The sequence below is a fragment of the Centruroides vittatus genome, unplaced genomic scaffold, assembly GCF_030686945.1.
Source record: "Centruroides vittatus isolate TY-2023 unplaced genomic scaffold, ASM3068694v2 contig_824, whole genome shotgun sequence".
NCBI classification, from domain to species: domain Eukaryota; kingdom Metazoa; phylum Arthropoda; class Arachnida; order Scorpiones; family Buthidae; genus Centruroides; species Centruroides vittatus.
This window is the reverse complement of record NW_027122537.1, coordinates 417,681-442,995: the sequence shown is the minus strand read 5'-3', so window position 1 is coordinate 442,995 and position 25,315 is coordinate 417,681. Positions and strand designations below refer to the sequence as shown.

The 25,315-nt window shown below is 30.5% G+C and overlaps 1 protein-coding gene across 1 annotated transcript in view; it reads right to left on the bottom strand.

Moving 5' to 3' along the window:
• Nucleotides 1-25,315, bottom strand: part of LOC136982402 (mitotic checkpoint serine/threonine-protein kinase BUB1-like) — a 101,655-nt gene that overhangs the window by 57,415 nt on the left and 18,925 nt on the right. Inside the window, exons 3-12 of the mRNA XM_067278894.1 lie at nt 20,801-20,945; nt 20,528-20,724; nt 20,266-20,420; nt 17,018-17,217; nt 13,260-13,339; nt 6,245-6,274; nt 6,001-6,167; nt 2,214-2,289; nt 1,985-2,109; nt 1,721-1,819 (exon numbers count right to left, since the gene is read on the bottom strand). Of these exons, the coding sequence (XP_067134995.1) occupies nt 1,721-1,819; nt 1,985-2,109; nt 2,214-2,289; nt 6,001-6,167; nt 6,245-6,274; nt 13,260-13,339; nt 17,018-17,217; nt 20,266-20,420; nt 20,528-20,724; nt 20,801-20,945 (1,274 nt within the window). The remainder of the gene's footprint in view (nt 1-1,720; nt 1,820-1,984; nt 2,110-2,213; nt 2,290-6,000; nt 6,168-6,244; nt 6,275-13,259; nt 13,340-17,017; nt 17,218-20,265; nt 20,421-20,527; nt 20,725-20,800; nt 20,946-25,315) is intronic.

Sequence of the window (25,315 nt, the reverse complement as noted above, 5' to 3'; positions counted from 1 at the left end):
ACCGATTATGTATGAAAAAATGAATTAACCTATCCCATGTTGAAATTTTTCTCCATTGCATGACGCTTTGCGTTGAATTTTCGTCAATGTTAAGCCTAACGTAAATTTTTTCAAATAATAATCATGGCTATTGTATCATTAAAAATTATTTCTTTATTTTGTACAAACAAAATAAATATATTGAAAAATATAAAAACAAAAAAATTATATTTTGGAAGTTAATCTAGTATCAAAAACGTTCGATTCAGCATGACACACAGTCTGACTGAAACGCTTTCAGCTAACTGACGTTTTGGTTGATCGGTGTTCGGATAAACAACGCTCTTCTGTACATCCATCTTATATATTAAATTCCAAAAATTGGGAAAGCAATATTTATTATTTAAACCTGATGTTATAAAAAAGAAGTTTTACATTATTGCCATTGTCCGAGTATAAAGCATTATATTGGTTATAATTCTCTTTAATTTCATCATCATGTTTATTGTTACAAACTATATTGCTAAAAAAGGTTCTTCATTATCCATTTGAAAAATTTCACCTTTATAAATACAGGCAAATGTCTTATCGTCCACAACTAATTTAGCAGATTACAGTTTAACATTAGCTCCTTTTGAGTGCATTTCTTTGCAATAAAGTCAGTTTATTTCTGATAATTATAGTATTTGGTGAGTAATCATCATTAATAAATATGTTTGAGACTTTCAATTTACTAATATTTTTATTTATCTTCAAAGTTAAACAATTCACAAATAACCAGTCTTTTCGAATTAGGTTTAAATTTTCCAATTCAATATGTACGCTCGATATTCACATCCATAACCTGAAAGTTATCACCAAATAATTTTTGAACCTTGTATTAATAATCATCCATTTTTTCGCCATCCTCTAAACCTGAAACTACAAAGTTATTTCTTCTTTCTTTATCTTCCAGTTTCATAAACTTTTCATGTAAATTATTACATATTGCATTTATTTCTGCATTTGATTTATCATTTCTAACGTTATCAATTTTGACGACAGAGTCTAGATTCAAGATCTACCATAGCAGTGTCTATATTTTCAATACAGGCACAACACTATTCCTAGCTTCACAAAAATGTATTCTATCTAATTGCTCTAAAAATACTTGTAATTTACTATTTAAAGAGGCTTGTAGTTTCAACAAAAGTTTAATTCCTTCCTAAACATTAATCTCTTTCTTCTTACTTTTTAATCTTAAAGTATACGAAAAAATTATATTTTTCTTCCAGTTCAGACTTATGGATATTGTATGACTAAAAAATTTTTTTAAGACGTGTTAACAATGAATAAAAAAGCTTAAAGTTAAACTGGTAAAAGGAAATCAACTTGGAGAAAAAACTTTATTTACTTTAACAAACTTCCTAAATGCATTTTGCCTCTTATGAAAGGCCTCTTCAGTAGGTTTGATCATACACAGTTCATATTCCGGCAATAACTTGTTAGGAAAAACCACTTATATAGTTTACAAAGAATTCCCAGCATTCCGCTGTTAGCATTCCCATATTCAAATTTACACTGTTGTTTTGCGTAACGATAGCAAAATGTTCCTTTACTTTCCATTTTACACTGTTGTATACTTTAAGATTAAAAAGTAAAAAAAATAGAAAGTCTGACCCCATCGTTTTTTACAATTATTTTGGATTAATCTCTTTTTTGAAACTTATATAAGAGGAGATCAAATGCTCCATTGACTCACCTGTAACCTTTTCCTTGCTTCCAATTCGTTTCTTTATATTTCGTCGTGATCCATCCTGGGATAGTGGTGAAAAAGTTTTCCTTTTCTGAGATGCGATTTCTGTCATTTTTCAGGAAAATAACAATGAGTCAAATCACAAGACAGCAAAAAATTCACACCAGATTATTTTAATATTTAAAATTATTTAAAGAATTACAAATCCGGTAGTAATTTAACGATAATTTAAATGATTAATCAAAAACAGTTGAAATTTTAAATACTTACGATCACTTTTAACAACATTAGTTGTCTCTTGAACTTCCTGTGATATTTGGTCAGGAAGTTGTTTCTTTTCAGTTAATGTTTCACTAAGCATTAATGAATGACAACTTTCTATATCAGTAGAAGAACTGAAAATATTAAACAAATTATTTTATTTATTTATTATTTATTTTGCAATGAAATGGAAATTATAAAAATAAATATTTTATTATATATTAATCTTCTCTCTTACCTATTCTTCTTCATCATTTGAAATTGAGTTTTCAAATGGGCAATTTCTTTTTCTAATGTTTGAATTCTTAATTTTTCTGAAATTGTATTAATTTTATATATTAATTCTGTCATCTATAATAATAATGATAATAAAAATAATAATAATTCTTTATTGCATGAACCTTAGTTAAAGGTTAGTTAGAACATGGGGATAAACTATAAGTTAGTAATATTTAACAAATTAATGTACTGTACACGATAACACAAAATAAAACACAGTAATAATCAGTTTTTGAAAAACACAAAAAACTAATTATATCTTTTCAAGACTTAAATCTCATCAAATAACTTTTTAACTAATTCTTTCAAATTTCACACAACAGAAAAATACAAGTTTCCAAGTTTCATACACTTGCATGTTACAATAATTACTACAAATTCTATCAGGATTTATTATTAGTCTACTATACGCCAAAATTTAATTTTGACCACATCTTAGTTGAAGAATTAATCGTTTTTCATAATTTATGTCCATAAACAAATAATCTTTACACACAAAAGTTGTTTTAATACTACACCGTAATAGAAAATGTTCTCGTCCAGCAGAGACCAATCTTCTTGTATGCATTGTTCACAACACACTTTTAGAATTAACATTTGATAGCTTTCAATCATATGAGGATCTTGAGACAACCATAAAAAGGAAAAATCATGTCAATCTAACATTTTTCAGTACCATCATCCAATTATATGTATAACTGTCCATTTTTTAACCTAATTTATAGTTTGTTGTATGCTAATTTAATGTAACTTTTATCCTTCAATTTCAAAAGTCTAATCCAAAATGAAATTATTTCTTTTATTACAATTGTCGATATTCTAGAAACACTAAACTCAAAACGCAACATGCAAGCTGAAATTTGACTACATAGTATAAAAATTTTTCAGAGACAAAGCAAAAACAATTTTATTTTACCATATTATAAAATTGCTCATACAGGAGCAGCATGACACAATACAGATAAAATCATTGAAATTATTTTATATGAGTAGTACAGTGGATGATCAGTAAACGAACATAATCCATTACAAGACTTTGTTTGCTATCGGAATCTTTCATTAACCGATTATTGATTTACCATAGGTTTTTATGAAAATTTGATTAATTTGTTCTGGAGACCTCAAAAAATAAAAATATATACTCTCTTACGACGTTATTTACATGTAATAATAAAAATACATATATTCACACTCTTGCATTTTTACTAGTCATGTTTTTTCTGTTTGTTTGGGGTTAAAGAACCTGTCTAATATCAATTACTTTTTCTCTCTTCTTCGGGATTTTTCAGAAGTAATTAATAATAGCATTGAAATTGTAGAGATCCGAAAGCCTATTAACCTCAACTTGGTTTGGATGCCATTCTAAAACTGTTGTTCTGACATCCTCGCACTTCTTCAAAATATCTTTAATAACAGATATTGGGATTAATCCTCTTTTTCAGAAGAAAACATATTTTGCAGAGTTTCTTGGCATGCTTCTGTTGTCAGATCAGTTTCCATTATGAGCTCTTCAATGTTCTTTGTTTCTCAGATGTGATTTTTTTACTCCTTAAAATGCTTGAGTCTTCTTGATTATACTGTATATTTCTTAGATAAGATTGTACTGCAGCCTACCGTAAACCTGTTTAAGCCATACAGCCCAGCAACATCAGACATCATCTTCCCACTCTCTATCTTTGCTATTATACTCTCATCTTTCAGAAATAAAAACTGATGCAAAACTTAACGAGTGCCCACCCGACAGTCTTGTGAATACTACAAAATAAACTTTTTCCGTCAGAAAAATAAAAGGCTGGAATTACATGGGAGAGTTTTTCAAAATTCAGAGGAATACTATCTGATCAGTGAATACCAGGTTGAGCGTCGATGTCGACATCTCCCACGCTCCGAAAAGTTCCGAATTGTTGCCTGAAGACAAGACCATTCAGTATTCATTATTTTACATCGCTTCTTCTTATGTTTGTTCTGTGAGGTGTTAGTTGTCCGAACATAAAAATGTTTCACAAAAGTGTTCGTTATCTGATCACCCACTGTATTAATTTTAGCTTTTGAAAAAATGGGCCATATAGAACCCAGTGCCATTTTAGCCTTACATATACTATAATTTTTGGCCTGTAAAAATTGCTCGTTAGACAAAAATAAAACTTCTAGATGTATGTAATTTGAGACAACTTGTAAACATTGATTATGAAGAAACCATTTCTCTCTAAATGATGGTATTCAAGAAAGGCAGTAGACCTTAGTTTTTAAAACATTTATAAATAATTCGTAGTCACACACAATTGCTCTAGAATTGCAATTTTCTTTTACGACATTTGTGAAGTATCAGCAAGAATTATATCATTATCAGCATACATTAACACACACATCTCCACTTGATCAGAGAGAAAAATTCCAGGTAATTCAGATTTAGCAAATTGCACTATCAAACTAATATGCTTTTAAACATCTAAGTTTAGAAGCAGTGGGCTCAGAATCTCACCCCACAAAACTCCAATGTCAATGTCAAACAAATCAGTCATTTCAGCTAGTATCTTTACTTTTGCAGTAGCTTTGGAATACTGTATTTACTCATGTATAAGACGATCTTGCATATAGGACAAGATGTGACATTAAAGATCAAAATAAAGAAGATTAGATATATTAATACAATTGTAATTTTATTTCATTTAATCACAAATAAAATAATATCAAATGCACATAAATGCATACATTGCCCCACAAAAATTACTAGCATTTTAAACTTTAAAGAAAAAAATCTTGTAAAATCGAAAACATAATTTGTTAATGTAAAGGACAATCAGGAACTTTTTTGCCAATTCTTAACAGTCTAATCCACTCTTCATCGATTACACTTATGAGATTGTTACAATTCTGGTTTCTGAATAATCATCTGTTTTCATGTGAGAATGAATTAAAACTTATATAGGATTCTTGTGTGATTTTGGAATTTTGTTTGTTTTGTTAAGTTACGGCAAAGCAACACTTGGGCGTTCTGCCTCGGGGATACCTTCCGGGAGATCTTTTTAAGGGTAACTGGCTCTTATTCAGGCATCACAGATGTAGAGAAAAACCCAGAAAACTCCATGTGGCCAGCCCATCCTGGTGAGGCACGAACCCAGGACCGGACTCCCAGTGTTGCAGGGAACAACTGCTAGGCCACTGTACATGGCCAAGCAGTTGTTCCCTGGTAAGCCAATTTTGGAATTTCAATTTGGAATTCAATTCAAAAGCTTTGCTTTTTCCATTGCTATTCATCTTTACTCCTGACAATACAAAAGAATGATTCACATGAACCAGGTAAAATAGTTTTGGTTTTAAACACCAGAGAGTGAGCATCAGGTAAAAACTGAAAAAACACGGTTGAGAAAAATTATTGCAAAAACACAGAATCCTTTGCTCGCACGTATAAGATGACCTAGGTTTTTGAAGCAGTAAAAAATGAATAAAAACCTCGTCTTACATGTGAGCAAATACGGTATATATGAATGATAAAGCCAAGAAACTGTTTATTCATACCTATTCTCTCTAATAGAGACCATAAAACTTTAGATCTGTCTAGGATACTGTTAATCATAAAGTCCACAAAAACAGCATAAAATTTTCCTCTCTTTTTCTGCAGCTTTGATTGAACCAATGCATTTAGTACAAACATTTGGTCTTGACAAGATCGACCAGTCCAAAAATCTGCTTGTTCCTGACATCAAATTATCTATAAGCAAGGAACGAAAATTATTGTTAATTACCTTCTTCTTCTTTATGTAATTTCTCTCTCCTGGCTGCTTCAATTTCTTCAAATGAAAACTCTTCTAACCCTGTATATACTTTATGTTTATGATACATTGGTATTTGTTTTGGATCTGATGGTTCAAATAAGGCAAGAGGAACTACCCAATCGGATTTCTTAATACTACTAAAAAAAAAAAAAATAAAATTTAAAAAACATTGAAATTTGTACTGTACATTTGTAAATAGAATTTACAATTTTACCTTAAAACATTTCCTTTTATTGGCATTTTTCTAAATAAAAGAAGAGACAAATATTAAAATTAATAAAATTTACAATAAAGAAATTATAAGTAACATTTCACACAAAATATTCATAATTGTTATTTCTGATAGACTGATATAACTCACTAAATCTCTAACTGCACTTACTATAACAAACCAAAATATCCAAATAGCCTTTTAAATGCAGTCCAATTTATTTTGTATAAAATCGCATTGGCATGGAAAGTGACAGCTGTACAAGTTTAAAAGAGCAAATGGAATCGCACAATCGAATCTGCGAAGGTTTTTAGGATTTAAAAACGTTCTAGAATTTTTTCCATTTGGTAGAGAAATTTCGTTTGGCAAAAATTTTGTTCGATCTTGACAAAGATCAGTTAATTTGACCAAAAATGTTTGGTAGGTAAATAAATTGGACTGCATTTTAAAGGCTATTTAGGTATTTTGGTTTGATATAACTCAATTACTCATGCAATTTTTCATTATTTATAAATTTTTTTGCATCCAATAGGAAAAAGTGAAATAATATACATGATTTACAATTTACTTTTGATTGTATTCTTATAAAGTTGATACGAACTTCAGGTTCCATATTTAAAAATGCGTGTTGTTTTTTTATTACTGTAGTTTATATATCCATCATTATTGCATTTTTATGCTTTTTGTTCTCTATTACATAACAAATATTAAATAGTTATAAACTTTACATTCATTTAACAAATATTTATAGAAAAAAAGGTTTAAATTATAGATGAGCAATTATTTATTGTGACATTATCATAATGCCAGGCTCCAATTTTTAATTGTATTTTTAATTAATTTATTTAATTTAACATATATGCTTGCCAGCTCAAATTAGTAGTGGCTTGCCCCCGTACATCATACTTTTCCTTTAACAAGAGAGTCCTGCCAGTCATCTATTAACCTCCTTCAAAGGAAAAGTTTTGAATGGTTTGCATTGGAGGTTCTTATTTAGTTAATCAGAATCTCCTACCCTAAGGTTTCCATATCTGGTCTCATCTTTCATCTATATAACTCTGTTCTCGAGATTAAGAGAAGACAAACAATGGCAATCAGAATTTGAAGGTGTAAAATTTTTTCAGATTGCAGCCAAAATTCGCAAAATGCAAATTTGTAATTTGACAATTGTTTCAGTGAAGATCCTTACGTAATCCGCTACGATCTTTACGATGATCCTTCTCGGGTTAGTTCTTACGACCCGAGAATGCTCTTACGTTGGTTCGTAGAAAAGTACACCTCCACACTCAGTCCAGTGAATATTTACAGTTTATTTACAAAACAAATATTTACAGAATGTACAAGTTTGACAACATTACACACACGATGCAACAAAGGTGTGGTATCTCACGTACAGCTTGTCTGTTGGGGACTATTAGACTCTGGGGAAAACTTTGGTTGGTTTTCGGAGTTGGCTCAACCGTGTGGCCGTCCGGTCTCTGCCCTAACCCTTCTCAGAGGAATTCCTAAGAGGAGAACTCTCTCTCTACACCTCACGGGCTTCCTAGGTGTCAGACTGCCACGTATCCGGTCTCTCGCCCTTCTCCCTGTTCCTCTCGCCACCCTTACAATTTAAGGGATTCCACGGCGACAACCTGCGACCAATCGGGTCCTTCCTTTCCCCTGGGAGCTTCCAAAGACGTCCGCCCTACTCCCAATGATGTAGCTTACAGTCGCGTCCATCCCTTGTTTACATTTTTTTCCAAGCCGATCGACACGTGGCAAACACATTGACCCCTAAACGGAGACGCTACTCCTTTGTTCTTCCCGGCCGTTTATAGCCCCAACGCCAGGTGGGACCAATTATCTCGGTTGCGTGGCTTTTCGACCCGCTACGTTAAAAGCAAACCTTTACAGTTTCCCTTTTAAGTTTCATATGAATATTTACGCTAGGATTGTCTACACTAAAAATATAGTTCTCTTTTCGTACCATTACCAAAGTTAATTTTTGTTTACACAATTTATATAACGTTTACATATTTTATTAAATAATATGCAAACAGAATACATAGTATTACAGAGTAGCATTAACCATAAAATTTTTCCAGATAGTCTGATTACAACTTTAATGGCTAAATGCAAGAACAATACTTTGTAAATTAAACTTTTACAGCTCTAAGAATTAGGAAGCAAATGAATATTTTGTTTCACTCAGATATATAATGTGCAGGTTATATAACACACTAGTTATGTTTTGAAAAAATGCTGTTATGTAAATCCATGCTATACAAAACAAAGGACCAATGCAAAACATGAAATTAGATTCCAAAAGTTAACAAAAGTATGCTATTCTTTTTTGTCACTACAAGAAATATGTTTAGTAAAGCAATTGATAATTTATTTCCCATCAATAATTAACTAACAATCACAATTAAAAATACTATATTATGCATTAATACTAATTTTAGTTAAACAAGGGCATTTTCTTTTTACAAAGTATCATCATCATCATCATCATCATCATCAAAGCTTTTTGTTGATGTTGATTAGAAATATCAGAAATGTTTTCATTTTATTTTTAGCATAAAAATATGTTAATCAAAAATTTGTCCTAGTTGGTCATGTTTGTTCAATTGAGGATCAAGTAATCTTTTTCTGGAATTTGTGTTCAAATACCAAATTGTGTGAGTACTGAGATACCATTATATTTTGTTCATCATTTTTACAAATGATTACTTACATGCAGTTAGAAAAAATGTTAACAACACTTGCCTAAAAATATTTAATTAAAATTTACTAAATATGAAAACTAATCTATAAAACCAAAACATGACGTCAGTCTTAAATGCTAATGCCTGAAAAACAACATCTACAATACCTGGTTGATAGGAAAGCTAGGTCAGGGGGAAAATAATTGAACTATCAATTTTCATTAAACATGATGAAAGGCACAACATAAATACAAAATTTTGATATTCTATAGTGATGTAACAAATATTCAGTTACTACTCTGTATTCGGCCAAATACTGAATATTTAAATCACTATTCAGCCGAATACTGAATACCTAAAAACAGGAGAAAGAAATAACAAAAACACAGTAAATTAATCATTTTGGTAACTTTTATTAATGCTGAACATTAAATTATAATTATTGAAGTTAATAAGAAATAGCATCTAACTCTAGTATTAAATTATTTTGTAATTAAATATTATTATAGCCTTTATCTAGCCCGATATCTTATGGCATTGATGGTGTGTAGGTTAGAATGTATCGGGCATTAATGTTATTGTTTGGTTAATTATGTTATATTTGTATTCGCTCATATTTTAATATTTTTTATGATATTTTAAAATGATTTACGAAACGTTTTATTCAAACTGATCGTATTTAATGAAAGATTTATTTATCTATTTCTAGAAGATGAGTAACTAATATATAATTTATTTCATATATAAAGCAAAGAATGAGCATTTCTCATTATATACAAAAGATAACATTTGAAATCATGTTAATTTTAAAAATATTGACAAAAACAATAGCAACAAAATATCACAAAACTTCACAAATAGAAACCTCCAATAATATATTTGAACTGTTCCACAACTGGGGAGAAACTAGACCAGGGATGGGCAACCCGCGGCCCACAGTAATATTTTTTGCAGCCCACGTGGCATAAAATATGAATAAATATATCAATTTCCCAGCTTAATGAGATATTCGACAAAAATTCAAACGTTATTTTCTACAACTTATATTTGTGAAAAATTTTTTTGCAATGAATTTAGTAAAAATTCAAACAAGAAACCGGCTAACAGACACATCAAAGCTAATTTAAAACTAGCAGTGACTGATATTTAACCAAATATTTCCGATATATTTTGTTTAGATCGGTGCCAGAAGCTATATTAAGTATACCTATGCTAATTTATAATTATACATGAATAAAGAATTGTGATTTACCGACAGTTACCCCCTCTTTTCTCTTGTGTGCGGCCCGCGTCAGTTCAAAAGTTTTGAAATGCGGCCCTTACGTAGAAAAAGATTGCCCATCCCTGAACTAGACTATATGTCCCCACTAAAGTATATCCTTAGGGTACTATTCAGTCTACAAATACATAGTAAAAACAAAATTTTAGTGCTTAAAGAGTTGTTATAACCTACATCTAAATACCAACAACTGCCAAATCATATCGGGCTATTTATGGCTATTACATAAATTATAAACTAATTTGGCACTAGAGGTAGACGTTAGGTGCCATCTCATATTACTGTAAATTATTTAAATTAATTAATTAAAGTATAATTATTAGACCTACTGGAAGAAAAAATCGTAGTGACAGCTGGACAATAGAGAGCAGGGTGTGCGATCCTTGTCATAATGCGGTTTGCGCGCCAATTTTCATGTGTATGTTAATCAAGCCAAGTATTTGGCCATTTGGCCACGCTCCTGGCCAAATATACTATTCATTACATCACTAATATTCTATAATTCATGAGCAAATTTGAGACAACATGCATGCTTATTTGAATGAAAAATATCAAATGAGTGAAATTTTCACTTAAATGTTGTGAAATTTTGTATGAAGTATTTCCCAAATTCTCAAACCATGTTGAACGGGAAATTTCCCCAAATTCTGAACTGTGTTAGGGCATAACACTCTTGTAGAAGTGCCATGTTGCCTTACTTAAAAAAATATTCTACTCTAGAAAATATATCTTATATTGAAAATAAATGCTATATAAAAAGAAACTTATCTTTAATAGAAATGAATTTGTTAAATTCTAATACTATTTGACAAGAGACATTTCTGTAAATTTTGTTTATAAAATACCATATTGTTCTAAATATAGTGTGACTTTTTTCAATGTTTTTAGTTCTTTGAGAACTAAAGATTTTAGTAAAGGGTCATATTATATGCAAGCAAGTTCTTTCTAACTTGCACAGAGTATGACCTTCATACATGCATTACAGCACTGTTTTTACTTCCTAATACAGTGTCCATGTAATATTTCCTTTACATAATTTTTAGGCAGGAGAAAATGGTCAACACATGTTGATAAGGTTCAACGTCTCAGCAAACAAGAAATTTCTAGATTATTTAGCTCAATTTCAAAAGTACAGTTCTGATATATGCTCAGTACAACAATAATAGTGAAACAGAATGAAACATAAGAATAATGGAAGCATATGAACAGCACTGGTTACTTTAACTATCTTACAGGCAATTCTGCAGATGTAAAAATAAAGGTCATACGATATTCAGTTATATATATTTTTTCTTATGAAACACTTCTTGAAACTTGTCATACTGTATTTGGAACAATGTGGTAATAATTCAATATTGATATTCATCTACTGTGTAAATTTCAAAACAAAGCAATTAGCATAAAGCCTAATTATAAAACAAAAGTCAATTTAAAAATATTTAATCTTCAATTCAATAAACTATTTTTTATTTTACTGAAACTTGAAACAAGCATTGTGTGTCACATTTCTACTTCCAAATATCTACGGAAAAAACAGACTTTTTACAAATTGTAAAATTAATCTCATACCCCATAAAAAATTATCCTCATCCTTATTAAAGGAAAAAAATTTCATTTATATTTAATTAAAAACTTAGGTGTTGTTTTAATTTGCATGATCAATTTTTATCTGTTTCTGCCTCTTAAATACAATTAAATTAGTATAAAAATTTTATTAAAAAACTGTTTACTTAACCTAAAACACTTCTACAATTACATTTTTATCAAAAATAAAACTATGATTATTTTTGATTAAGTATAAACATCTTTATTTTTCTGTTATTTATAAATAAGTAAAAATTAAAAAAATACATAAAACTCTTTTGTTTATACTTAATTTCAATTGCATCCATAGTAATGCAAAGATATTTTAAAATATCAAAAGAAAGTGCAATGCTGAAAAATGTTAGAACCTATGAAATAAAGTAAAAAATTTAATGATAATTATCAGATGTTTAGGTGTACAGTATTTGTTTAATTAAATAAATATGCATATTTATATTTATTTTCTAAACTCACAGATAAATTCTCTACAATTAAACAGGTACTTTTCTGCTCGTGACTTAACATTTATCAAATTATCAATAAACACGTGAAAAATTTTTATTGCTGCTTTGAACACAATAAAGTGCTATAAATTAATACACTTGACGGTTTTTCTCATCTTTTATTTAGTTGATACACGTGAAAATATACACGTTTCGAGTTCCTAAGCCCTTCCTCAGCCAACTAAAATATTAAAAGAGTATACAACACACAAAAAATACATAAGGTTTTAAGGATTTATATAAATATTTTGATTTAAAACATACCTATGCATACACAAAGTTTTACAAGTAAAGTTATATCATAAACAGTGTATTCACAAGTTCCTTCAATACATCTCCAAGGCTTTATATGTCAGAGACATCACAAGTGCACTAAGACAAGCATACCGATACTCATTCATCCTTTACGTAATATAATTACAAATTTGCATATCGTATAATGCCTATGACAATAAAATATACAACTGTAAAATTGTCATAGGCATTATACGATATGCAAATTTGTATTATATTACGTAAAGGATGAATGAGTATCAGTATGCTTGTCTTAGTGCACTTGTGATGTCTCTGACATATAAAGCCTTGGAGATGTATTGAAGGAACTTGTGAATACACTGTTTATGATATAACTTTACTTGTAAAACTTTGTGTATGCATAGGTATGTTTTAAATCAAAATATTTATATAAATCCTTAAAACCTTATGTATTTTTTATGTGTTGTATACTCTTTTAATATTTTAGTTGGCTGAGGAAGGGCTTAGGAACCCGAAACGTGTATATTTTCACGTGTATCAACTAAATAAAAGATGAGAAAAACCGTCAAGTGTATTAATTTATAGCACTTTATTGTGTTCAAAGCAGCAACAAAGTTTACAGCACAGTTTCAGATTATTAAAAATTATTTTTATTATTGAAATTTTTCTTATGTGAAAATCAAAATTTTTCTATAAGAAAATTGTACTTAGTTATCTTGGTACTTTCTTCATCAATATGAACGTCAAATGTTTGTTGATGTTTAACCAATGCATTCTTTTGTGGAATCTGCAAATTTAAACAATTACAAGTTATTTATTTAACATAGATTTTTAATAAAAATTGATTTAATTTTTATTTCAATAAAGAAGTGTACTTTTAAATACAGTGACATTCCATTAATCTAGCATCGTCAAGACTGGCATAGTGCTGGATTATTAAATATGCTGCCTTATTGGACAGTTTTTATAGTTTTTTTCAATCCCCTGGACACAATTTTACATATCTTCATGTGTAAACTATAAATTGACCTTTTATGATTTTTTAACACATCATTTCAATTTTTGCAGGCTATTCATACCCATGATTGGCTTGTAACAAGAACACTATTTTTACTCTGTGCTTTGTACACTTTTACTGCCTATAAATACAGACATACTCTAATTATCAAAGCATATGAACATTAACATATTGTAGCTGATTCCACAATAATTATTTATTCCAAGTGTGCTAAATATTTCTGCTTCTCATATCAAACCTGTGCACTAGTGTCTTTCAAAAATTCATGCACAAGCTAATTGGTTTTACTTAGGAGAGCATCATGTCATCTCTAGGAGAATCCACACCCCTTTCCAAAAACTGCACGTTTTGAGAACTTTTACACAAAAATCTTAACTCTGGACCTACCCAGTGCACAGATATCCCCCAACAAGCTTGACATGCCAGCATACCAGTGCCAGGTTAATGGAATTTCACTGTTACTATACGGATAAGAAAAAAAGCATAAATTAAAGAATGAAAATAAAAATGAAAGAATTTATACTTTAGTCTTAAATTTACCATATTTCTGCACACACATTCTACTTTGTTTATAACAGTTTGTTGTTTATACTTTGCATTTAAGAGCATACTTGTGTGTCCCAGCATGTCTTGGCTTACCAAAAAAAAAAAAAACTACAGTTCTGTGTCAAACACTAAATAATACACCTCTTGGCTTATAAGAACACTATACTTCAGTAATTATTCAATAACATCTCTGTGGTAATCATTATTTTAAAAAAAGCTTTTGATACTATAAAAGTTTTTAAAAATGCAATTTTTTTAGATACTTTGCAGACTATAGTGCCAATTTTGCCTCATCTATAAGAGCAGGCTCTAAGTGCAAAAGTCCAGTATGTATCAGTGATCATAACACTGCATATCTAAATAAAATGCTGAACATTGGTTTGTTATTGTTAGTGTACAAGTAGGAGCCATCAGACCAAATATACCTTGACCTAAAATTTTTAGTAAGACCTCTTAAAAAAGCATTTCTTTAAAATTTATTTTTAATTCATATAGATAGACTTAAAACTAAAGATTTTTCCCCCAGCTTTCACAATATACTTGATATTATGCAATCAAAAATAAAGTGCACAGCACTCATAGAAACACCATAAAAATTGATAGAAAGTGAAACTAAAAATATTTCTAAAAATGAGTGCCCCACACTTTATTTTTGGTTACCTGATACAAGGATACTGTGAAAGCTAAAAAAATTATTTTTTACTTTTTAGTGCATTTATGTAAATAAAAAGTATTTATTTAAATTTTTACTTTTTAGTTTATATATGTAACACTGAATTATCAAAATTATTCTTGGTTTAGCATTTAATTCAACTAGATCAGAAATTGGGAAGTGGGTAAAAATTGAGTTACAAGATTTTATCTGGAGAGAGAAACAAATAGGGTAAGTTAAAAAATGAATATAAAAACAGCAGAGTTCTGAAGGAAAATTGAGAGACTTCACCAGGACTCAACAAAGTGAAACCCAGATGAACAAGTTTGTCGAGCAGAAATCTGCACTCTCACAAATAATATGCAGATGAGTCTTCTTGGCAGATTCACAAAAGTGGCATGAAACCAAGAGGAAAATTTCAGTCAGCACAGATGTTTACAAAAGTGACCAAAACTAGTCACAACACCTACCAAAGTTAAACATGATTCCTGTTGAAAGAAGTAGGCCAGGCAAACCTACTTTAAACCAGGAGTTAACCTCCACTACTTGGAATTATTGGAGATAGTCCAATCTTTAACAACTCTAAAGAAAGATTATAAAAAATACCAAGAGGTGGTTCAGGCCCCCTACAAAAAATATGAAGTATCCTGTTTGGTCAGCAAATCAGTATTTACATTGCCAGCAATATCCTTATATCCTGACACCCACAACAGAAAGACTTTGTTATGGGTAGTCAGCTCATTGAGGTGCAAACAGCACTCCCAAGCAAGTGCTGAATAATCTGACAAGAATCAAGTGTCTAAGGCAGCCTGAATAAACAATGTAGATAGTCTTATTAAGACAATAGTGCACACACTAAATAGCTAGCAACTATGCTTGAAACCTACCCTGTTGGGCAAAAAAGGCTACCTGATCACCTCCCAATAATACCAGCACCCATGTAACTATCAAGTTTTGTATCTATCTGTAAATCAGACTATCCTGTGAACAAAAATAACCTACCCATATGTCAGTAAAAGCAAGTGAGAAAAGAGACCAGATAACACATGTCTAATATAAACAGAGGTAGCATTCTGTTGGAACTCATCTTCTTTCATCATGTTTTTCAGTATAGTAATATGTCCAACAGTAATTGGTCTAGAAATAAGTTGACCAATACATCTGAGCCTATAAAAAGCCCTCCTCACCTTAGCTTGAATAAACAGGTGCAGAGGAGGAAGACCCAACAGAAGCTCAAGATTTCTACCTGGGATCAAAGGCATACCCCAGTAATAGTAAAGCATCCAGTATGTATGCTGCAAATTTTGCAGCTTAGTCTAACAGTCCTTGTAAACATCGTAGGCCACCAAATTAACCAGCATAGGTTATTTTAAATTGAACCACCATAGTAAAAATCCAAAAGAAAACAGGTGGTTGTAGACTCTAAGAGTACCTCTATATAACCAGAAGATATACCTGGTCTTGTGTAACATCAGCAATATGTAAAATAGGCTAGTCAAAGGCACTTAATCGAGGAAGAAAATGACATCCTTTTACCACAGTTACAAGATTTAACAACCCTTTAAAGTTCTCCTGTGAATAAAGGGATCAAAACCAGTTTTTTGGAACTGATGCTTAACACATTATGCCTGCACCAGCTCTGCACCCTAATCAGGCCTCTTTAAAGAAAATCTGACAGTACTAGAAAATTTTCCTGTACAAAGCAGAATATTGTCTGCATAATCCTGGGTGTACAACCCAGAGATATTAAGGTCTCCTAAGAAACCATCCACAACAAGAGTAAAAAAACATCACCTTGAGAGCAGTCTTGCACAATGGATGATCGCAGGAAAGTTCCAAAAAGGGAAAGCAACACAGTATGATGAAATAGTATAAAGCACTCCAGTTCTTGTTTGCTGGATTAATACCATGCTCAAATGCAGCATATATGATAGCCCCAAAAGCATTCTTATCAAAAGCACCATCAATGTAAAGAAGAGTATCTAATGCATTCTCCTTGACATCCAAAATTTTAATTTAGAACATCAAATTGTGTAAGGCAGCCAGGTTGATAAACAAACTGAAGGTTGTGGAGAGGTAATCTATTCAAGTGTCCCAAATGGACATCAATATACTAAACCATTCTTCTTCTAAACATATATATTTATTTAAAATTCATTTCATTGATTTCATTTTAATCATTTATTACTACTAATGTTAATACTTAAATTTGAAAATATTTTTAAAAATGGATTTGTTATATTTATTACCTTTGCTTCTGACCATTTCTTGGGTTTCATTACATTTTCCTTGACTTTTTCAGCTCTAGATGCAATTTTAATAGAATTTTTAGTTTGACTTGGAATACTTGTTATATATGTATTTTCATCTTTGTAAACATTAAATGCTTGTTTTTTATTATTCTTTTTCTTATCTAAATTTCCCAATTGTCGTACATTAACTGATACATCTAGAACAAAACAAAAAAAAACCATTATAATTATAATAAATATTCACAAGAAAACACACAAACATACATACAGTAGAGCATCAATTATCCAAATACCAATCAACCGAAAGCATTCCAGTTGGCAAATCCAAATTTCTGCTAGTGCTATGGTATTGCAGCATTCTCCCCCTCCCTGCCAACATGAACTGTAGGCCTACTTTAATGTACTACTTTATGTGAGATGTGTATTTGTGATACAAAATACATACAATAAAGTTCAGTGTTTAATATATTTTTTCATAAATGATCAGTTATCCAAACAACCCCAGTCCCGAATTGTTTTGGATAATCAATGTTCTACTGTATATCTTAATTATTTTACATTATTTTTATTCTTTAAATTAAATAGTTCCAATGTATTTCTCATTTTCAAAACTTTCATTAAGATTTAAAAATAATATTTAAAATGTTAACAAAATTATATTAGGATGCTAAGTTGATAAGCATAATACTGAAACAGAAAGACAACACAATTTCCTCTATCATGCCCTTTAAATCTTATGAAAAGTTTGATAAACAAATGTTAACATACCTAACAAAACAATCTTAATTTGTATTTATCCAATTATTACTTCCTTTCTCCAATTCATGTTTGAAATTTTTTCCTACTCTAACAGATTAATATTGAGTCCAATAAAATGCCTTTATCTACAAGGTGTGATAATTAAATTCTAGGACTCGGGTAATAAAAGGACACAAAGAACATATAATGAAAAACCCTTTTAATGTGTTTCAAAGTAATCCCCCTGGAGGGCAATGCACTTCTCACAACGCTTGTACAAGTTCTTGAAACACTCGGCAAAGTCACTTCCGTTGACAGCTCTCAATTCCTTGGTCACATTGCACTGTATGTCCTCCAGGTCGTTGAATCTTCATTCCTTCAATGTGATTTTGATCCAGTAAAGAGGGGTCATCATCAACATCTTGAATGAACTGTTGACATGCTTTCAGCCGGAGATGCTTTTGGTCCTCAGTGAGATAGTGCAGAACAAAGCGGGAGCAGATTTTTCTTTTGCCCAAATCTTCGGTGATGATTAAGCAAGTTGTCTCCAGATTGATACCAGTTATCTCCACTACCATCCAAATACACATTCGACTGTCATATCACAGAAAGTGTCCGATTTTTTCGACGTTTTCTGATGTTCGAACTGATTGAGGTCATCCAGGGTGAGCATCGTCTTCAAGGTCTTCCCAACCATCCCTGAAACGTGCAAACCACTCAAAAACACGAGAGCAGGATAGGGCATCAATCCCATAAACTTGCTTGATGTGGGCATATGTGTCTGTTGTACTTTTACCCAACTTGTAAAAAAATTTAATGTTCGCTTTTTGTTCCATGACAAAAACATGACAGCACTTTCTCACAGCAATATGTGAATAGAGTACAGAAAAAGAATGAGTTACAAGACATGAACAAACCTTTGCAGACAAGTAGCCAGATGGTGAACTATTATGACAAGCTTAGACAAGTTTCTGCACACCGATACTGCAGCGCTACACGACCAGTCCTAAAATTAAATTGTCACACCTTGTAATTTAGAAATAACAGTTCAAATATGGATTGAAAGTACAGTAGAGCATCAATTATCCAACTTAATTGGGGACTGGGGTTGGTCGGATAACCGAAAAGTATGAAAAAATACATTATTAGTATAGTGTATTAGGCCTGGTTTTTTCTTGCAGGCTAACAGAGGAAGTTCATAAGAAGCCTTTATCATAGTTTCCATTTTGTCATTTTTCTTCTGGAACAAGGGTTGTTGGCTGGCTAAAGATTTCTTTTTTATTGATAAATTCTATTCATAAGTGTGATTCAACAAGATACTCGCTGTTGAAATCACTACACAGTTGTTTGAGATGTCAGTCCAGGTTAAATTTTTTCGGCACTGCTACACAAATTTCCAGTATCAAACAAACAGGCTTGGAAGTATTTGATGCATGAACAAAAATTGTTCTTCCCAAACAGTTTGAAAATCACAAATTGCAATATCCTCATCATATTTTCTTATTGATGTCGAAGGTTTACTCGTGGACACAGTGAAAATAAAATTTTTAAAACAACAATGCTCGACGCCAAAATCTAAAAACAGCTTTAAAAAAGCTTAATGTCTTGCTTGGCAGTTTAAAATCAAGTAATCAACTAAGCCAGACAGCCAGAGTGTTGGACTCGCTCAAGAATGGACAACCATAGCAAGACCCAACGGCACCAAAGCAAGGCAACTCAAACCATTGGGCTTGTTCCATGACCAAGCTGTCTTACTATATAGTTGTACTGGTGTCAAGCAGTGCCACTTTCCAGCACTGTTGTATTCAGTAGCGTATAAGTACGGTTTTTACGGATTTTGATAAAGTTCCTGAAAACGACATTATTTTTTTTTCAAATTTTTTAATAAGTCTTCATGTGCCACTGTTAAAACTCCGCCGTGCTACACTGTGGCATGCGTGCCGCAGGTTGGCCATCCCTGTCCTGCTCTACACTATGTAATAGTCAGAAAACTTACAAAATACTTTGTGTAAATGATATGTACTAATTTCTGATACATATTCTTGTCCTTATTTACTTAGTTTTGTTGACTTTGGACATTCTTATGAACTAGGACTTATTTCTCTTCCCTTGGTGTAACAAGTCCTAGTTCATAAAAACATCCAAAGTCAACAAAAGTATAATATAGTATGAGTTAAGTTTATAAAACTTCTTTTTATAACTTATTACAGCCTAGTATGGGCCTAGAAGAGCTGCATGCAGCTCACAAGGCACAGTTTGGCCACCATGGGTACATAACATGAAGTAAAAACAGTGGAACATATTAAGTTTGACTGTATTACATTATTTACAATATATTAAAATAATGCTAATTTTCATAACATATATTGATACTGTAATATACTATGATCAATAATCTTTCATTAAAAATAATATTTTTAAATTCTATTAAAAATCTTTATATATAATTCTTATAATTATTTTTAAATGTCAAGAAATATATCAGATATTAATTTTTATATAAATACCCAATTTGGTTGCTTCACTTCTATTTAAAGGAACTGTGTTTTGTTTATCAAAATTTAAAAGGCCAAGTGCTGTTCGTGATTCCTGAATTGCATTTTCATCCGAGAGAGTTTCTAAATTTTTTTTAATTTCTTTCACTAGTTTTTCTTGAAGTTTCCTGCAAGTACATATACAATTTTAAAATTGATTACCTACTTAAATATTGAATTCATATTATTATTTTGTTAAATGTTTAATTATGATGTTCATATCTTCATCACATACCTTTGTCTCATTATTAGTATTTCCACAGGTTGTGCATTTTGTTGAATGCCTTCTGTTAGAACTTCATCAGCATGTTTAAAATTTCCCATGCTTTCTAATGACCAAGCCCAATTTTCATAAAATATTGCATGCTCACAACCAATCTTATGACTGTACATATATCTGAATATTTCTATTCCATCAGGATGAGCATTTGCCTAGAAAATTGTACAAAACAGATCTGTTTGTCATAAAATTAACTAATAAATAAAATTATTTTTGACAACTACTTACATATTTAATCCAAATCTCAATATACTTTTCATTATTATAATACTGTTCTTTATCGTTAAATGTAATAACACAAGATTCAAGTAACTTCCATATTCCACTTTCCTTTCCACCAGTAGGATAATTTTGCTCAACCCAAAAAATATATCTTAAAAAAAAAAAAAGAAAAGAAAACACAACAATAATTGACTTTCTATAAATTTAAATTCTTATTAAAATCAAATTTTTCAATAAACATCTAATGTATTAAAGATGCAATATCAATATAATAAAGTAAAACAAATATTCTAATCAAAGCATTCAATTTTTATACAGTCTAGTTAGAAAAATTAATATTGAAAATGTTGCACTTATTCTATCCTTATTTTTATAAAAACCTGTTATGAAAATTGAGTAATCAGCTTAAGTGAATAGTTTCACATAAAGTTGGATTAAATTATAAATTATGTATAGTATACAGTATAAAAAATGATTATATTGTCTAAATAAAAATCTGAGTTTCAAATAAATATGTATTAAATATGTATGAACCCAAAAAATATATAACATTCAGCATAAAATTTTGATAATGTTAATGCAAAGTAGTTACAAAAAAACCAATTGTAGTCAGTTAAAATATCACAGAATATGGGTAAATAGTAATGGCTAAGAATTTGTTTAGGAAAAGTATTATGATTAGTTGCAGATGGTCACATCCAGTTCAAACAGTTGGATTTTAATCTTTCATGACTTTTCCCTAGTTTGTCAAAACTCAGTTATTTGGAAATACTGAGCTGAGGTCTTGACAGACAAGCTGTGCACTGAGCCAAGATGGGGTATGTCAGAGCAAAGTCCATTTTTGAAATTAAATTGCCTCTGTAATAATAATAAATATCTATTATTAAAATGAGAGCATTCAAATAAAAACCAGTTGAATATTAAGCAATTGAACTGTAGATTAAGAGATTTATTACAATAAAAAGCAATATTTTAAAATAATACAAACTATAACAATCATTTCTAGCAAAATGGACAAGACCAAGACTAATACAAATTACAAAAATCTCTAAAAATGGATAGGAGCTGAGTTGACTATCAAAATTTTGAGCTCAGCTTGTTTGGTAGAACTATCTTTTTCCCTAAAGAAAAAAAAAGAGAAGAAATGGAAAGCTGATCAGGAGCAACTTGGGCAAGATCATACAAAAACTTAAAAGGCATAATTTTTTAGTTGACCAAATATTGATAGAAATTAAACCATCTTATGAGGAGAACAAAACTTCAATGGTGCAGTTGGCATTATTGGAAAACATCTTTGATCCCAATAAACAACAGATGAGCATGATGCTCCAACAGCAAGACAATAAAACATATATTTCAATATACTCTAAGACAATGCAATAACCACAAATTTACATAAAGAACTGTGAATCAAATAAATTAGTCTAAATTTAAAAGATTTAAAAAGTCTGAATATGACAGGAAATAAACATTGAGCTGGATACAGTAAAAGACATAGCATTGATATATCAAAGATATAGAATAGTATTTTCTATACATAAACATTTTATAAATTATTTGGTAGATAGATAAATTTTCAATCCCAGGAACAATAATTTTCAATTTTGTTACATTCAATTCCTGGGCTCAAATTCTTAGTTGATAATTGATTAATGATTTACTAAAATTTGAAGTTGGCTACCCAATAAATCTCCAGCCAGTGCCTCAAAGGTGTGTTGTCCAGATATAACATAAATTTGAACATTGGAATGCAATTTCTAAAACAACATTCCACAGATTTTCAGTCCAATAGTCAAGTGTGTCCCTGCAAATTAACTTTGTGATTTTCATTTTTCCAATTAACAGGCTATCTTGTTTTATCCAAAAAAAATGATTAAAAATCAAAATTACAACTGGAATGGATAACTAGTAAGAAAATCAACACCTTACATAATTTTCCATCATGGAGAGTTTGTATAACAAACATTTTTGGTTTATTTTATAAACCTTCTTCAGGTTTGAAATTATACAATTCATAATTCTCAAATTGGAATGTTTTCAAATATTCATTGATGTTATTTATAAAATTCTTTTTAAATATTGTAACTGTGTATACATAAATATATATTTTTGAACAATTATATATTAATGAAATGAGTACATAAATAATAAAATTAAAAATAAAATAAAAATATGATAAAGTAAACCAAAGGAATTCCCCATATGCCTGAGCATTTTTTTTTTTATGTATAAATAATTAATCTGTAGGACTTTGATAATAGACTCAAATTGATTTACAAACAAATTGCTACTAAATATTTAAATGCCAGCTTATGCTACTGTAGAAATGCCACAATCTACAAATTGCTACACAACAGTAAAGATGAGAGAGACAGCAATAACACATCGATACCGAGTGTATATTCAATCCTGATAACAGATAAAAGATTTAACTGCCAACTTATGTATATTGGGTCAACAATTAGATCTTTAAAACACAATCAATGAATACAAATATGACATAGATAACAACAAACTAACAAACATTTTAGTTCAATATGCAACAAAGCCTGGGGTGTCTGCAAATCTAAATGAAGCAAAAATGAGAGTGTCTACAATGAACATTGCTTAAGAACACTGGAAACATTAAAAATGTTCAAGTCCACATTAAAAAATAATTGTATTAACTATACAGACTCAAAGTCACAGACAAAAACCTTTTACCGTGTTGTATACAACAGTAAAAGGTTTTTGTCTGTGACTTTGTATTACTCACTGCAGTGTTAATAGTAGAAGACGTTTATTGTATACAGACTCAGAATCCTCATCTAACACATGGCAATCGTCCTTCGATAATCCTACAGATTAATTTATACATTAAAAAAAATGCACAGGCATATGGAATTCCTTTGGTTTACTTTATCATATTTTTATTTTATTTTTAATTTTATTATTTATGTACTCAGTATTTCATTAATACATAATTGTTTAAAAAAATATATTTATGTATACGCATTTACAATATTTAAAAAGAATTTTATAAATAATATCATTGAATATTTGAAAACATTCCAATTTGAGAATTATGAATTGTATAATTTCAAACCTGAAGCAGGTTTAGAAAATAAATCGAAAATGTTTGTGATGCAAACTCTTCGTGCTGGAAAATTATTTAAGGTGTTGATTTTCTCACTAATAACTAAAAAGTAATGATTCTCACTTTTATAACCACTTAAAAGGGGTTTTGGGCAAATAAACTGAAATGTTATTCCTTCAAATCTGATGCTCACCCGAGTTCAAGAATTATTTAAATGATTAATTCTCAGATATCTTATCTATATACATTTCAAATCAGAATTCTCACTGATCCCTCTTCTGTAAAACGTACAATCTACGACAGAGCCTACACCAATATTTCAGACTCTTTGAAATCAATCACAGTAACAACAAATTCAGATTGTTACTGTGATTGATTTCAAAGAGTCCAAAATATTGGTGTAGGCTCTGTCGCAGATTGTACCTTTACTAGAGAGGTCGGCGAGAATTCCGATCCAAAATGCATATAAATAAAATATCTGAGAATTAATCATTTGAGTAATTCTTGAACTCGGGTGAGGATCAGATTCGAAGGATATAACATTTCAGTTTATTTACCCAAAATTTTGGTTTTTTAAGTGATTATAAAAGTGACTGACTATATCTGGCAAATATTGCTAATTTTAGGTTCTTATTAATGACTAGCAGACCCGGTCATGCATTGTTGTGGCTCAAAATGTATCTATTATAAATGTATAACACTTCTCTGTAGGGAAAATTTAAAAAAATCCGTTCTTAGTATACATTCTGTTGATGTACCCTATTAAAACGCAATCAAAAACGCAAAAAACCAAATCTAAAATAGTATAAATAGAAGCCAAGTTCTTCACGGTAACCCTTAATCCTGTCCCTCTCCCCCACAGGGAGAATATAGAAAAATGCCTTTTTACAGTATATTTCGTGACGCACCCTATTGAAATGCAATCAAAAACGCAAAACATCGCATCTAAAATAGTATAAATAGAAGCCAAGTACTTCAGGTAAGCCTTAATCCTGTCCATCTCCCCCCAATGGAAAGAATTTCGACATGTATATTATATAAAAACATGCGCATATTCGAATGCAACATTGTGTCAAAATTTGAAGGAATTGGTAGGAACAAATGAACATTACATTTTTATTTATGTAGATAGATAGATGATCTGCTTTAGTTCATCCTCACAGAAAAGCATAATGTCTCACAGAAAATTTTGATAAATATTGGATAAAATACTGAAATCTATACTTAAACGACTGTTCTGTGAATGCAACAAATTGCAGATAAATGAAAATACCGTATTTTATTGCAAATCTATCGTATTCTATAGATACACAATGTACAGCTACACACACTGGTCAGCACTCACCCGACTCACCGAAGGGAAGCACACAATTTCTCCCTCTCTAGGTAGGAAAATCTCTCCTCGCATTCTTAAGTCTATGGTTACACCTGACACATGTTAAAAT